Source organism: Cheilinus undulatus, linkage group 9, assembly GCF_018320785.1.
Source record: "Cheilinus undulatus linkage group 9, ASM1832078v1, whole genome shotgun sequence".
Classification (NCBI taxonomy): domain Eukaryota; kingdom Metazoa; phylum Chordata; class Actinopteri; order Labriformes; family Labridae; genus Cheilinus; species Cheilinus undulatus.
In genome coordinates this window covers 24904476-24920060 of record NC_054873.1, presented here as the reverse complement: position 1 = coordinate 24920060, position 15585 = coordinate 24904476, and the positions used below count along the sequence as shown (strand labels likewise).

General features: G+C 39.2%; 1 protein-coding gene across 14 annotated transcripts in view; it reads left to right on the top strand.

Annotated features, from left to right (window-relative positions):
• Positions 1–15585, top strand: part of mef2aa (myocyte enhancer factor 2aa) — an 88389-nt gene that overhangs the window by 69170 nt on the left and 3634 nt on the right. For 6 of the 14 annotated variants that reach the window (XM_041796451.1, XM_041796444.1, XM_041796447.1 and 3 more), the window contains 5 exons: positions 2611–2670; positions 11239–11423; positions 13114–13137; positions 15043–15172; positions 15331–15454. In XM_041796451.1, coding sequence (XP_041652385.1) covers positions 2611–2670; positions 11239–11423; positions 13114–13137; positions 15043–15172; positions 15331–15454 — 523 coding nt within the window. The remainder of the gene's footprint in view (positions 1–2610; positions 2671–11238; positions 11424–13113; positions 13138–15042; positions 15173–15330; positions 15455–15585) is intronic. The other 8 variants (XM_041796448.1, XM_041796453.1, XM_041796452.1 and 5 more) reach the window with 3 other exon arrangements.

Sequence of the window (15585 nt, the reverse complement as noted above, 5' to 3'; positions counted from 1 at the left end):
ACTAGGGAATAAAGTGGTGAAAAGGGGGGAGTGGCAAAAATAGGTTAAAAGAGGCATAAAGTGACAAAAGCAGCAAAATGGGTAAAGAATAACAAAAAGAGGAAAAATGGTGAAAGTGATTAAAAGTGGCAAAAATGTCAGAGACATTGATGACAGGGAGTTAAAAAGTACAATGAATAAACAATTTGGACATCGGTACCCATCATCAGATGGACACACTTTTCAGCTCCAAAAGGAAGTAACTTTCTGGTTAGCAAGGACGTGAACACCAGTTCTACTGATCTGACAAACATGCATTGATATCATTAATAAAATACAACTGGGGAGGACCCATTCACTGGGCCAAATCTCATCTGTGGGCAGGCTTTAAAGGAGCATAAATGAGTCTTTAGACATCTGATGGTTTGATTTTGTGCTGATTGATATTTGATATGTATAAACTATAGGCAGGGAAAAAAACTAGTATGGGTCCCTCTGAAGTTGAAAAGAAAAAGAAACAAACTTACTTGTAGAATCAACAACTTATTCTCTAGAACAGTGATTCCCAATCTATTCTGGTTGGAGCCTCCACACCTTTATTATTTTTATCAAAGCTTCCCAAAGCCCCATGCAAAAAAACAGCCCAAACATTTCTGTCAACAAAAAAGGGGAAATACATCATTTTTTGATGATATCCCAACAGAAAGGGTCTGCTCAGTCCACCTGTTCCCAGCCAAAGACATCTGTACAAACTGTTTAGTACGTGTGTTACTACTTTTTAGGTAGGCTTGTGTGCAAATACAATTATGAAGGCCTTAGGGCAAACAAAGTCTGACTCTGTACCCCCCTGAAAACCTTCATTCCTCCTTAGGGGGGCCCAGACCCCCGGTTAGGAGTGTATGCTGTTGAACACATAAACAGTTTTTTATTTTCAATGAAGTTGAATATTAATCTGAGGGTTTTTAAGAAAGTTACATCATATACCATAAAATCTTGAGACAGCAACTACATATAACAAAACGAGTGAGGCAAAATATTTTGAAGAAGTTTCTAGGCAGATTTCTAACTTTTCAAGTAAACCAAGTTGGCTATTTTCATTATTTTCCTTCACTTTCCCCAGACAGAATGGAAACGTGGTAATTTATCAAGGAATTTTCTCATTATCTTGAGAAGACCAGCTTTGTTATCCAAAGAAAATTAGATGAATAAGGAACAATCTTGAGACAAATACTAAAATCTTTATCATAGGATGACCTAAAAATGTATGTATGAATTTCTTGTATGTTCACTTAGGGTTTCTGTACAAAGACTTTTGTCCCTTTTGTTCCTGGCGCACTTTTGTGACCCAGTGGAAAGAGCTTCGTCACCCTCTTTTAGATCCTGACCCACCAGTTGAGAACCACTGACCTAGGCTTACTGTCTTATTGTCTTTGACTGTATACACAGTAGAAAAGTAGGGTTTTTGCTACAGGTATTATAACTTTTGATCTTCTGTGGTTGTTTCTGATGCACGTATACACTTTTCCGGAAAAAGAATTGGATGTCTGCAGTCTTAGATCAGGAAGTCATGTCATACTGACACCCCTTCACTGGTTAAAGTGTAATATATTTTTCACACCCTCTGATATGATCATCATCACACCCATTACAGTATCAGCATTGTGGAAAATGATGTCAGTCTGGGATAGTGCTTGTATGACTGTATGACTGGTCTGACTCAGTCAGTCCAGATGGCTTTTGCAAGAGTCGGCTTCACTGCATACAACACAAGAACAAGCACCAAGGTGTGAATAACTCATTCAAATTTAACCACAGATCAGAACTGGCTCACACCTTCTCATCCATAGGGGGTTTACTTCATGCTGTTTTTTTTGATAACTACTTCTTGATCATTAAGCGGATGGTCTCAAATGTACTTTTTTAGTTGTGCACACATTGGATGTATAGGTTTAAAAGATTTAAGTATATTTTGAGAGAAAGTCTTTTATGTTTTTTTTTAAAAATGCATAAAGCACATATAAGTTTTCTGAAATTTTTGAGGTGAACTCCTTGTGTGAGCTTGAACTGCTTAACTTTCACCACAACTTTGTCGAAATTTTCTCCAGCTAGCCCCTCGGTAAAACTTTTTCATGAAATCAGGGTGAGTAAATGCGTGAATTCAACAGGAAATAATCGGGGAAATCCACCACAAGAGAGCAGTCAGGGTGATGCTATATCCCCGGTGCATTCTTCATGCATATAATGAGGCTGCTTTATACTCTTTTCTGCTTGCCGGTATGTTTTTACTACTCACTGCTTAAGCAACTCAGGAAAATTTAGAGGCAGGCTATCTCAAAATTTAAAAAAAATTAATGATGGCTTTTTTTAGGCCAGTATCCATAGCGGAATGCTCTTTTCCCCATCTCTGACTTTACAGAACATGCTGAACACAGCATGATGTTGCCCTCTTGAATCATATATTGAAAATCCTCACCATGAGGACACTGGCAGGAGCACATGTCTCCCTTTCATTTGCAGTGAAGATCGATCTCTGTGACATTTTCATGTCTGCTCAGGCATCTCCGTCACATGTTCCGCTAGCTTGCAGAAGGATGCAGATGGTTAATCATATCACTCTGTGCGTCTCATTAGGTGGCATACTGGATACCACAGACCTTTCTGTGCCAAGTGTTGTGGGCTCCAGCCCAGCGGGTAAGTCCTCCCGGGGAGATTCATTAGCTCTCTGTAGCTCTGCCCAATAGGCCTCCTGCTTAGCACGCGAGCTGGATAGTTGTGTATCCATCTGTGATTGGTTCAAGACGGTGTCCTTATCTTTGACTGATGGTGCCTTTTACTGACTTTATTTCCACTGCATGCAAAAGGAATACAATTGTTGCTTCTTGCAGCAGAGGAAATGTATGATATGCTCATGCATGTATGAAAAATGGCTCAATAGCATTCAAAGTGCTGTGTTTGTGCTTGAAACCAACCTCAGTTACCAGGCAAGGCAATTAGCTTTCCAACTGACTTTGGCAGATAATAAACTCAGTGTTTCCTTTAAACTTGTCACCTCTGTGCAGCCTTCCCACGTCCTGTTTCCTTCCCGCTATTGACAGGTGCATCTGTTTACCCCCTCTCCTCTGGCAGCCCTTATAAGGCTGGAGATGCTCTGTAAGATGCCTAGACCAGCATAACCCTGTAGGTATTCGAGCCATGACATCCCACTAAGTCCTCAGTACACAATGACCGGACAGCCTGTCATGGCTGCAATGTGCTGTGTGAGAGGCGGAGACAGGTGGAGTTTAACTCTTTACTTGTCACTCAGCTCGGTTCATTTAATATCCTGTGGTTGAATGATGTGTGATGTTGCAAAAATGAAGCACATTTTTGTCACAAGTTTTGGAGGGCAATAATAATATTTACTTACACTGGGTAATTTTGTTTGATAATGATCAGGGCATATAAAGATCAGCTCTTACTGTAATCATTTTCAAACAGATAGCAGGGTAAGTTTTAAGTTTTGGGGTGTGGTAACGGCTCAGGGTAGAGGATCCTCTGCCAGGGGGGGTCAGTGTTTGGCACAGTGTGTGCATGCTGCAGCTGTTGTTTGTACCAAGTGTGTAGAACAGCAGAGACTACAGGGAGGAGAAACCTCTCCAGCCCTGCTGTCAGATGACCATTCCTGACATAGCTATGATTTTTCACAAGTAGCAGCTATGACCACAGCAGAAGCCTTTTCAAAGTGGCCAGATGGAGGATGTGCCATGTGATATCTTCTCTCCTGTTCAATGGCGTCACCACAGAAAGAAGAAATTACTTACATGAACAGGAGGACAAGTCTTTACACAAGGCAAATTAAAAAACTCAAATTTATTCTTGAATAACCTCTGTAGGAGCTATTATTTACCGATCAGCAGATTGCATAAATTGACTGACTTGGAAGTGGCATATGTTGATGTCACAGTGAACATTATTGGCAAGGTTTTTCTAACAAACACATTGCTCTTGTTCTTTCTTAAATAAGCCATCTGTTGTTGTTCTTGTCTAGCTTTTGGTTTAGATAATGTCCCTAAAGCTCCAGTACACCCTCAAAAGCCCCTCCTAAAATCTAATTTTATAGAATTTATAGTTACAGCTACAACAGATCTTCTCTCTCCTCAAGTACAGCCGGTTACAAGCTCTGCTTCTTGACTTGTTCGCAGTAAGAATAAAAGCTGTGGTTACCAGGCAGGCCTCTCTCCCTCTCTTTCTCTCTCTTGCTCTCTCTTATGCAATTTTTTGCAAACTGTAATTACCACTTGAGCATAACAAGCTCCTATAACACAATGACAAAGCATGTTTGTATGTATTTAAAGTTTGAGGATGATTATAAATATTATCCACGTACAAAGAAAGACAAAAATATGCATGAGAAGTTTTATCAAGGTTCAACCTCAAAGACATTAAAACAAGGCCATCCAAATGTGCCTCAATCTGTTTGCAGTTTCTCAAACGTCCACTTGAGGCTGATTCCAAAAAGAGAGTCAGTTCCCACAGAACCTCATATTAACAAGCCAAACATCATGTCCTAACAGCATGTGATCTTCAAGACTCTGTCGCATTACACGTCATTGCAAGCTCACTGTCTGTGCTACATCCCTTGAGACTGTTGTTATGATAAACGACAAGAAGAGACAGGTTATCAAAAGTTAAATAACTTTTGAACCATTTCCCCTATGGAAGCCTTCCATTTTTCCGTTGTAATGACACTAATTATGCCTTTGTAGCCCTCATGGTGGCTACTCTAATGAGCCTGGAACTTGGCTGACTTTCTGGGGTCTTAAAGGATTAAATCCATACCAGTTACTTTAATATTAAACAAATTTGTATGTATTTTTTAATCAATTTTCGATTTTCTCTCTTGCTAGCTGAGCATTAGCCACCACAATGTTTTCCAAATATGCATGTCGCATGGGCTGTAGCAACCAGTGGCAGGCTGTAGGTCATCTTGTTTTGCTTTGCCAAACAGCACATGCGTACACTTAAAACTTAAGAGGACAGCCTCAACCAGCCCTGCATGGCTAATAATGGAGAGAAAAATAGGCATGGAGCCCATGACATGGCCCCCTTTGTGTCCCTGCAGACAGGGCTCAAATCATAATCAATGACTTTTTTTTGTAGATATGGGAATATTTTGAATAGTTTTTCTCACATAATGATTGTTTTTTACTTGATTGGAAAACAATTTCACACGAAAAAGTCTTAGTCATTATTGTTAACTGTATATCACATAAAAAAATGAGTTTTAATTTCAATTTAGTTTTTTCTTTTGTATTTATAGTCTCATAACTTTTGAAAAATTCAAGTGTCATTACACACATTCTTAAAGCCTAGGCTTTCCTGAATGAAAGGATGTTTAGAGCTTAACTGCATCACTTGGTTGATATTTACAAGCTTTTAAAGGCAATAAGTCCAAGTGAGACAAATAGTTTAAAAATAGCTTAGGGCTCATGAGGGTTCAATACCTAAATCGCTACCTTGTAAGTTTCAGATTTGACATCTGGCCCTTTTACTTTTCACATGGATAAACGGAAGCATGGCGCTTTCTAATGATGAGCCTTTGACAGCTTTGAGTGAAATATTTCTACCTCATTTGAAACAAGTCAGAGCATAACATTTCCCACAGATGTGAATAATATTAATGCACCACCATCTCCTATTCGTAAAACATAATAATAAACTATGTTGAGTGAGGAACGTGAGAGAAAATTAAGGAAATCTTTGTGTCCAACACTCCTGATGCCCTGTCATCTACCTCTTTCCTTGTTTCTTACCGATCTTGGCGCAAGCAACACAAAGGAAAATAGGAATGGGGCGATGAGGGAAAAATTGCCTAATGCGGGCTGTACCATTTACATGCTGTCAGGATATCTGAATTAATATGAATTGATGTAATGCAACTGATGCTCACTCACATTGCATCTAGTGAGAATATGGTGCAACTTTAAGCCACACATTAACATACTAAAAACCTGGATCAAACACAGTTTAGTCCCTTGAGCTTGTTTTCTGCTCTACAACAGGAGGAAGAACTTTTGTTAATTGACAGATAAAATTTCACATTTTTATATCACTAGGAGGCTGCAATGCATTCAGTCTAAAAGGAAAGGAGCAAGTTGTCTTTAAGGCAGCTTATTAAAGTCATAATAATCCAGTCACTTGTCCAAATATGGTCACTTCTTTCTCCAAGCAATCCAAATGGCATTGGCCAAAACTACCAAAATAAGCCTTTTAAACAGAAGTCTACAGACCAATAGCTAATGTCAGGATGGCTTGTCCACAGTTATATAGCATCTAAGCTTTTTTTTCCAACAGTAATAGAGTGAAGGGCAAGAACAATCATTTGCCTCCTCTTCACATCCTGTGTTTTCTTCTTTCTCTGAGACACAACAATAGGATTGTGCGTAGCATCTATTATTAGAAAAGATATTTTTGAGGTCTTGATTCAAATCTACTATATCTTTTCATTCAACAAGGCATTTCGCATGAACCTGACGCATGTGGGACATTGGGCACAATAAGTCACTGTTTTTTTTTTTCCTGAACTCAAAATGAAAACTGAATGTTTCAGTTGTAAACACAAGGCCTTACGTAATGGCCCTCTCTCAGACCGTGTTAATAATTCAAGACAATGAACTGAAACCAAACAGCTTTCAACATGCACAGGTTCCTGCCAGAGAGGATTTATTGGCACAATCAGTCTGTTAGAGAAGTCTGAATGTGGAGTGAAGGCAGACTTCAGAAAAAGCCCATTGAAATGTCCCTAGTAAAAGGCTTGGTCTTAACTTTTGGCGGTTGCTTTGGCTCAAGTAAGTCCACGGTTGAAGTATTTGGCAATGGCTTGAAGAAAAAAAAGAGTGGGATATTCTAATCATCAGACACCTGAAGTCAAAATTAGAGACACTTTCCAAAAATATGCAAGTCAGATGGGTTAATCCTTTCCCAGTGAATTCAGCTCTGATTGTGTCTTTTTGTTTTTGCCCTGCCATCACATTATGTATTACACATAACATGTTATTTTTAAATATCAAAATAAAATTATAGAACTCAAAAAATTATAGATAGACTGTCAGATAAGGACTTTTATTTAGTTTGCATTATGCAAAGAAAATAGCAGGTATATTATAGCCCTATAAAATGATTCATATGATTTAATACTTGTATGCTTTACTCTGTTGAATGATTAAATAGCTAAGAAAAAATTGTGTAAATAATGCAAAATAGCAGAAGTATTTCCTGGATCAACTTCAGACGTATTTCTTTATTTCCTTGATATACAATGCGACATTTTACATTGGAGTATTCGATAATAAAAAATAGAGAGACTAGATATAATTAACATTCTTCTTAAAGGTGAAGTTGTGTTTATCTTTTATGGAAAGGTGTCTTGTAATCCTTGTCTACTCTTCACACTCCCGCAGCTGTGTCCTCTGTCTTTTCTTTCATGGCCAATCAATAGTTAGATCAGCCACAGACCAGTCATAAGCAGTGACTCAGTTAGATATAAGAAGATGCTTTAGGGTTGTATCATACAGAGAAAAGGGATATAGACTTTTTCACTACAGCACTATTCGCATGGGATTAGTATTACCTGGGACCTCTGATAATTTATGAATTACCCCCTGACATCAGTGTTTGGTATGGTGAATTCATACTGGATGAACAGTCTGTAATATACTCAAATTTGCAGGAAACTCTGAATGAAAACATGAAGATGTTGCATGGCTGCAGCGATGAAAACTGCAGGTGATGCTGTCTTCATGCGTAAAATACATAGCATATTGTTAACCACAGTTTCCAAAAGACGACACTATTTAAGTGGGTTTTTTTATATATATATTTTTTTGAACATTTTTCAAATCAGTAGCAAACTGCCCATGACCAATAAACTAGTGAACAATTTCCCTCAACTTTCATAACGCATTAAGGTTGAGTCACCTGAGCATAACTGAAGCAGATCAGAGGGAGAAAGTCAAGAATCCCCCCCATTAATGTATGAGAGAAGCAAGATATCTCGTGTTAAATGTGAACCTTTTCTGTCAGTTTTTGTAGTTTTTATACAGTTGATGGTGTGGATATTATTCTACACTCTGTTAATTTGGAATAATTATGCACCAACAACAGCCTTCCTCGTGTAGATCAGCTGTTGTAACATAATTACTGAATGTTGAGTGACACATTACCATATGTAATTGGTGTTATGCATGAAATGTACAGCTAAATAATACTAACATAAGATCAGGCACAATAAAAGGGTAGCTGCTGGAGACAGAACAGAATTGTTGTGCATATAAGAGAGCAGTGGTGCACGCACACACATTTGGACAGTAGAGTTTGAATAAAAATGTTAAGTAAAATGAACATGAGATGAAATCAACGGGCAAAAAACACTATAATTATTCTGTATGTGTCTAAACTCTGTTAACAATGTCCTTTGCTGCCTCTAATATTCTTATTTTTTTTCTATCAGATGAAGGAGCAGAAAAGCCACACAGACTGTAAAAAAAAATTACCACCCTAAATTACAGAAATGCTGATTCGCACAGGGTTAGTATTACCTGTGGACCTACACTGTGTGTGTGCTGAAACATGTTCAGTGATATGTGCTGGAAGTTTTACTCCGCAAATTACAGACATGGTCAATTCACAGGGGATTAACAACACAGATGTCCAATGTGATGACTACAGATTACCAGAGGTTGCTAGGTAATACTAATCCTGTGTGAATTGGGTTCGTGGTTTGTAAGATGTTTTTCCAGTACTCCCATCGCAGCAGATGTACGAAACATGAGTGGGAAGGCTCCGATGCGGCGTCTCCACCTCTGATGTTGGGTCCGCAGGCTTGAGGTCCAGTGTACACCTTAGAATCTCCGCCATCACCTCGTTCTGCTCAACTGTCTCTAGCAGACCTTCTTCCAGACCCATAAATGCTTACTTGTTTCTCTCGCACTGAGACTCCAAAAGCATCATTTTAGTTCCACTTCTTAAGTTAGTAGTGCACTGATCTTATAATTCACTGATTCGTATCAAAGCATTACCCAGCCTGTTTAACACAGCACGTGTGTCTGTTTTTAGGCTCTTAATTGAGTCCATCAAAGTGTCAAATCGAGATTCAAATGAGTCCTTAATACTGTTAACCTAGTAAAGAAGCTGTTGAGCCCAGGCAGGTGATTCTTTGTCCCCTATGATTTGTTTGTATGTCGTGGGGGCCATGTTTCACTTTCTTTGTCGTGTCTCCAGAGCAGTGTCACTTGCAAAGACATTACACTGCTGATTTTCTGATGCTTATCAGAATATATATGATATATATCTTATTATATGCTTAGTGCCTTTTTGTTTCAGATGAGGCAAGAATGAAGTCATTTAAGGTCTAGATGACTAGCACACCATTCCTTTCCTGTCATGTAATCATCAGAGGTACCTAGTTAATATTAATCCCATGCAAAAAGGGCTTATGTCTGCAGAAAATTGCCTTTGACAGTTTTAGATCTCTGTCTAAACTAAATATAGATAAAATATTGCCTGAACTGCAGGTAAAATGCCAGCCTTTTCACCATGAACATGTTGGTAAGTCAAAGCAGTTTAATCACAGGCATCACTCACTTAAGCTGCATTATACTAAGGTTTATAAAGTGTTTTGCATAAGGCACTGGTGCAGTTTGAGTAGTATGATTGCATTTTGGAATTTGGTGATCGTAAATGTTATTATTAAAGCAGCCATGACTGATGAACACATCATCTTTGTTGTCCTCTACTATGTTTTGTTATTCACACCCCTTTACATGTATTGTTGCTGTGCTTTATTATATTCTCTGACTTTAAATAGTGATTGGACTTACATCTCATTCCCCCTCAATGACATATACGCTGCTTTTAATCAAGTTTTCTATTTTCAGGGTCTTGGACGTTCACTCTGTTAATTCTGTAAACACTGTTTTCTTGTGGCAGCCAAGTCTGGTGTGATCAAAGCCAAGAGCCGATGGCGATAGCTGCTTGTATATACTGTTGATTCAGCTGTGTGATACTATTGTCGGCTTCATAGCTGTTTATTTGACCGTGGATTGTTGCTGTCCTTATCTGTAGTCAGAGGGGCTATTGTTCCATTATATTCCTATGCAAGGACCTAGTCATTGTGCACACACTTTGTGTTTCACTGGGACACACTGAACACAATGGAGAGGTTAGCAACTTGTTGAAGTGTTAGTGATCTGTTGATGCAGCGTTAGATACCATTCAGTTTCCTTTCCGTTGTTTTCAGGATTTAAATATGTGTAAAGGAATATCTTTTATTTAGACTTGCATAAAGTCAATGCAATTTGAGTGCACTTGAATTGTACCTATTATTATTCAGTTTTCATGACAAGTCATTGCTTTATTTTTATTGGAGTGGATTTTTGTGGAATCTGCAGAACACCACTGCAGACCTTGTTAAGATGAGTCACACAGTATATTGCAAATGAAAAAAGAGCTATGTAGGTTTTAAAACCTGGAAAGATACATATTTTTCTGAAACTTACCTTTTTTAAAATGCATTACTGTTCACAATAAGAGAAAACATACTCTACAGTGCTCCTACAATCTATACAGGGTCATTCTATACTTTCTAATTAATCTATTTAAGCTCATCAGTGAGCCTCAATAACAGTTTTAATCACAGCAAACTAAACTAATTTCCTGTCAAATTTAATCATCTACCCACAGTTTTTATTTTGCATGTAATAGATGTCCAGTGACAGAGTGGGAGTTTCTGAAAGTCAGTGGGGACTCATTCTGACATATTGTAAAAAGGAAATGACTAACAACCCCCCACATCAAGGTGTGAATGTTCATGGGAGTGTCTAGCACTTTGCTAATGTTGTTTTGCACCGTGTAAAAACAACATGTAGACATCTTTTATTGTTTTTATTCAGCTGTAATGGCCTCAGCTATTTCTTTTAAGCAGTCACAGTACATTTGCCATTGAACTGCTTCTCCTCCCATGATACAAAGACTTGACTTTGATCCAATCATTCACAATAAAAATTAAAGGCTCATCAATTTTGAAATGGACATTTTATTTTTGTAAATGTGCAGGATAATTATCCAAGTCTATTAAAAGTTCCCAGAGGGTTGGAAACACTTAACGCTGCGTGCTGTGGCAGGAAAACAACACTGTGTGAGAAGGCTGCTTGATGACTGTGAGTGTTGTCAGTCACAGTCCATGGTTTGATGATGTGTTTCTATCACTGTGTGTCTCTGCAGGGAATGGTTTTGTTAACCCCAGGGGCTCTCCGGGTGTCCTGAGCACACCCAGCGGCAATGGCCTGGGTAAAGTCATGCCCACCAAGTCTCCACCGCCCCCTGGAGGGAACATGGGAATGGGAAGCCGCAAGCCAGACCTAAGGGTTGTTATCCCTCCATCTAGCAAAGGGATGATGCCCCCACTGGTGAGTAAAAAGCACAACACGGCACACAAGAATCACCAGCTAAAGGACCTTCAAGTATCTCTCCTGCAGGGAAGACGAGTGCTTTGTTCAACTTCTCAATCCAGACATTCATTGCACCATGTCTTGCAGGATTTTGCCACAGATTATCACATCAGTGTAGCATCATGCCAGTGAGGTTGTCACCTCACCAAGGACTATCTGCCAAGTGGGAATCCAGCACAGAGCTGAGCAGCGTCCCTCTTGGTCTGTTTTTGTTAGACCTCCTCCATTAAGATGTGGATGGAGCCAAGAATCTGCAGCCCAGGTGTCATAACTCTTGCTGAATAGCTCACATTTAAATGGGAGATTTTTCTAATGATAATGAAAGTGCAGGGCACTGAGACCACACTAAGCACCTGAGGCTAAACTACAATCCTCTGTTCATAAATCAACATACAAAAACTATAGACAGGGGATTTTCAGACACTCTGCAGCAAATATACTGTTTCAAACTTTGCTTGTTGCTGACAGCAACAGGAGCCACTCCAGGAAAATGACTGTGTTTGGTAAATAAACCTAGGGTTACTGGGGGTGCTCGAGCTTCAACTGGCCCCTGTGCTTTGTTTTACCGTCGGTGTGTTGCCATGTCTGCATGTGGAATCAGTAGAACATGGCAGGTTGTGTTGTGAGAGGTCTGGAAGAGGTTATTCTTTGGCTTGAGGTCGGCTCTGTTCTGTCTGAGCGAACAGAGCAATTTGAAAATGTAGAGGCTGTGGAGGGTGCAGGCTGTGGCAGGTCTGCAGACAGCCTGTCATTAGGCCATAATGGTATTAAATTAATCACATCTCAGTGTGACAGAGTGTAGATGAAGACTTAATCAGGGGGCCAGGGTGTGAGCCAGATAATATCTTGTCGCCCTTGTCGTGTCTTCCTGCCGCTATTGATTGAGTGTGGGTATTAAGACAGACCTGGCCTGGTCGCTGTGTATCCCCAGCAAGAGAAAAGATGGAGGACAGGCTTCAGGCTTCTCTTTCTGCACATGGAGGCATTTTTGCACAGATTTACTTCCTGTTTGTTCTGTAGTTTTCCTTTTACTTAAATCCAGAATTATTCTGTATTGCAAACTCAGGATGCACAATATTATTTGCTCGATACCTGCATAAGAAGATAATTTCAGATATTTACGACCCATAAATCAGCTGTGGAGTTTTAGGCTGGACAAGGTCTTTTTCTTTGTTAATCCTCAATCCCTACATTTTAAATTGTGTTCTAATGACGGAAGTTTCAAATCCGTAAATATCTGGATGTTGAATATTAGCAAAAATCCAGTCTCCTACCTTCATATTCCTAACCTCTGTGCTATCAATCCAAGTGTTTTTTTTTCCAGGATCTTGCTCCTGCTTCCTCAAAAAGTTATACATCATATGCTTCCTGGTGCATAACTTCATACCCCACCAAAAGAAAGTGAGAAAATTCAAACTGAAACACTGCTGGAAAGTTGCAGTAACAAACTTTAGTCCTGTTGTTTAGAAACCAACAACTAAAGAAATTACATGAGTGATTCTGGAATGACTGTAGAAGTCACCCACTCCTTATATTCCTTTTTACATTTTTATTATCATAGCTAGACTTTTGGCACTATATTCCAGAGCGATTCGCTCTGCTTCTTTCCTGTAACACTGCCTCTCTTCTTTTCTTCTGTTGAGGACAGTCGGAGGAGGAGGAAATGGATTTGGTGAGTTTTGACAAATGCCTGGGTAAATGGCTGAAATGTTAACATGCTTCCGGTAATGAAACATGCTAGACAAAAGGCAGTGATTAAACCGGAGATTTTCTATCAGAACTGCCTGCAATAATACATAAAAAATGTTTTGTCACTGCATGTTTTGGGTTTGGCTTGTGAAGATTACCTCACTTGCTCAACGTTAGTCATATACCACAAGGAGTGTGAGAAAAAGAGAGAGCTAAAGCCAAGCATAGATTAGTCTTAATTTCTTTAAAACAGCAACATAGTTACTATCTTAAATGTTTCAGATTAAGTGGGGAAATATAAATTATGTATTTTTTTTTCAAAGGAAGAGAGGATTGCGTCATCCTTAATGATATCATTCTGTGCGATAGTTGGGCTGGGTGAAGTCATCTGGCTGCAGAGTGTTGGAACAATGCAAGGAAGCCATCAACTACATCATGATGCAATGCTGCTTCAAACATAGCCGCTGGCAGCTGTTAGTCACATTATATTTGGAAGATTTGTTGAAGTATTGTTCTGAACTATGTCTGCTTTTGATTAGAGTAGCTGGACTGTGTGCATTTGTTGCTCCCACAGCGTAGACTGCTGCATGACCACACCGTGCTGTGTAGGTGTGTTTGCGAGGACAGCATGCCAGTCACTGCACTAAAAACCACTGGAGAATCAGTGTGTATCTCTCTAGGGGTTTGAAATGAGTCATTAAGTATCATCTCTTTGCACCTTCACAGTTAAAAGTTGTTTTTGTCTTGTATAACCCTGGTTTGTTGCACTTGGCCTTCCTCACCTGGATTGCACCTTTTACAGAGTTTTTTTTTAATACTTAACAAATAAAATTTGCCAAAAAGATTGTAGTAAATCTGATAAATGATTTTTTATGTTCCTGTACCTGCATGTCAGTTGTTGTGAGTATAATTGATAGCCAAATGAATAAATGAATGATTATTGAACTAATATCTGAATTAAATGATTAGATGTTATGATAAATGAAATCCAAATAATTTTAGGTGTGATAACTAATTTGAATATGGGAAAATTTGTATGTATATTAGAAGATTGCATATAAACACACATGCATTTTGCGAAATTTTAACTTTTAAAAAATCTGGTTGACATTAACTGTTAAAAATATGTGGTCTGTACATCTATATCTATGTATTTTTTCACTTTTTTGACATCCTGTAAACTAAAAAATATGAGAGGCATTTGGATGCAGACCTCTACGGTGGGGCATTTTTGGCTCATCTGTTGCAGACCTGCACAATAGGGCGACCATACTAACCCCTGTTGGGTTTTTACTTTGTTTGTGGTGTGTTATTTTTAATTTTATCCCACTTACCCTAACCCTAGAATTCGGGTGTCTAACCCTCTATGCATTTTCCTTAATTTTTGGTGTTTTAAATTAAAATGTATCCCCCTTGGTAAATTTTTATTCATAAAATTCTGATGTTGTGAAAAATAATCACTCACTGTAACCTCTTACAGCAGGCGGAAAACATGAGTCATTTTGCACGTCATTCTGGTTCTGGCTTACGTCACTTCCTGCCCTACGGTCAAGATTGCCCCATTGTAGAGGTCTGCAACAAAGGAGCCCAAAATGCCCCACCAAAGACATCTGCATCCAGATCCTATTAGAAAAATATTGTACCAAGCTCACAAACTGACTGCCATGAAGTTATACCACCACCTAGCGGCATGTTTTGATATTGCACTCAAATCTCTGATTACAATATGTCAATATTTGATAAGTAAACATCTATATATCCTCTAAATCAAAGTTCTTTCATGAAAAAAATTGATAAAGTGTGTTGATAATGTGAATAAAATTGTAATTTTTTTGGCATCTTTATTTTACACTCATGCATTTCTTGAATTTTCTTTTTTGTTCTGCAGAACACTCAAAGGATAAGCAGCTCCCAGTCCACCCAGCAGCTGGCCACTCCAGTAGTGTCTGTCACCACCCCCAGCTTACCTCCACAGGGCCTGGTCTACTCAGGCATGCCCACCTCCTACAACCCTTCTGGTGAGTGTGGCCTTGCTCCCCCCTTCAGACTGAAAACAACAGCATCACACTGACTGTTTGTACTCCACACTGTTGGATCCTGCTCTTTTCTCAGTAGCACACGGTGTTGTATCTGAAATGTGAGTTCTCACTGTGTGTGGCTGCGTTTGTTTTTACAGAGTTCTCCCTGAGCAGTGCAGAGATCTCTTCCCTACAGGGCTTCAGCTCTCCCGGGCTCTCGCTGGGCTCCATGTCGGCATGGCAACAGCATCAACTGGGCCAGGCAGCTCTTAATTCTTTGGTGTGAGTAACACACTTCCAAACAAAGGCACACTCTCCAGACTCCCTCACATAAAAGCAACACCCACTGTGCTTTGTGATATCATTCTGAATCACACATCTACATGTTCCTGTCGTTGTAGCACTTCACATTT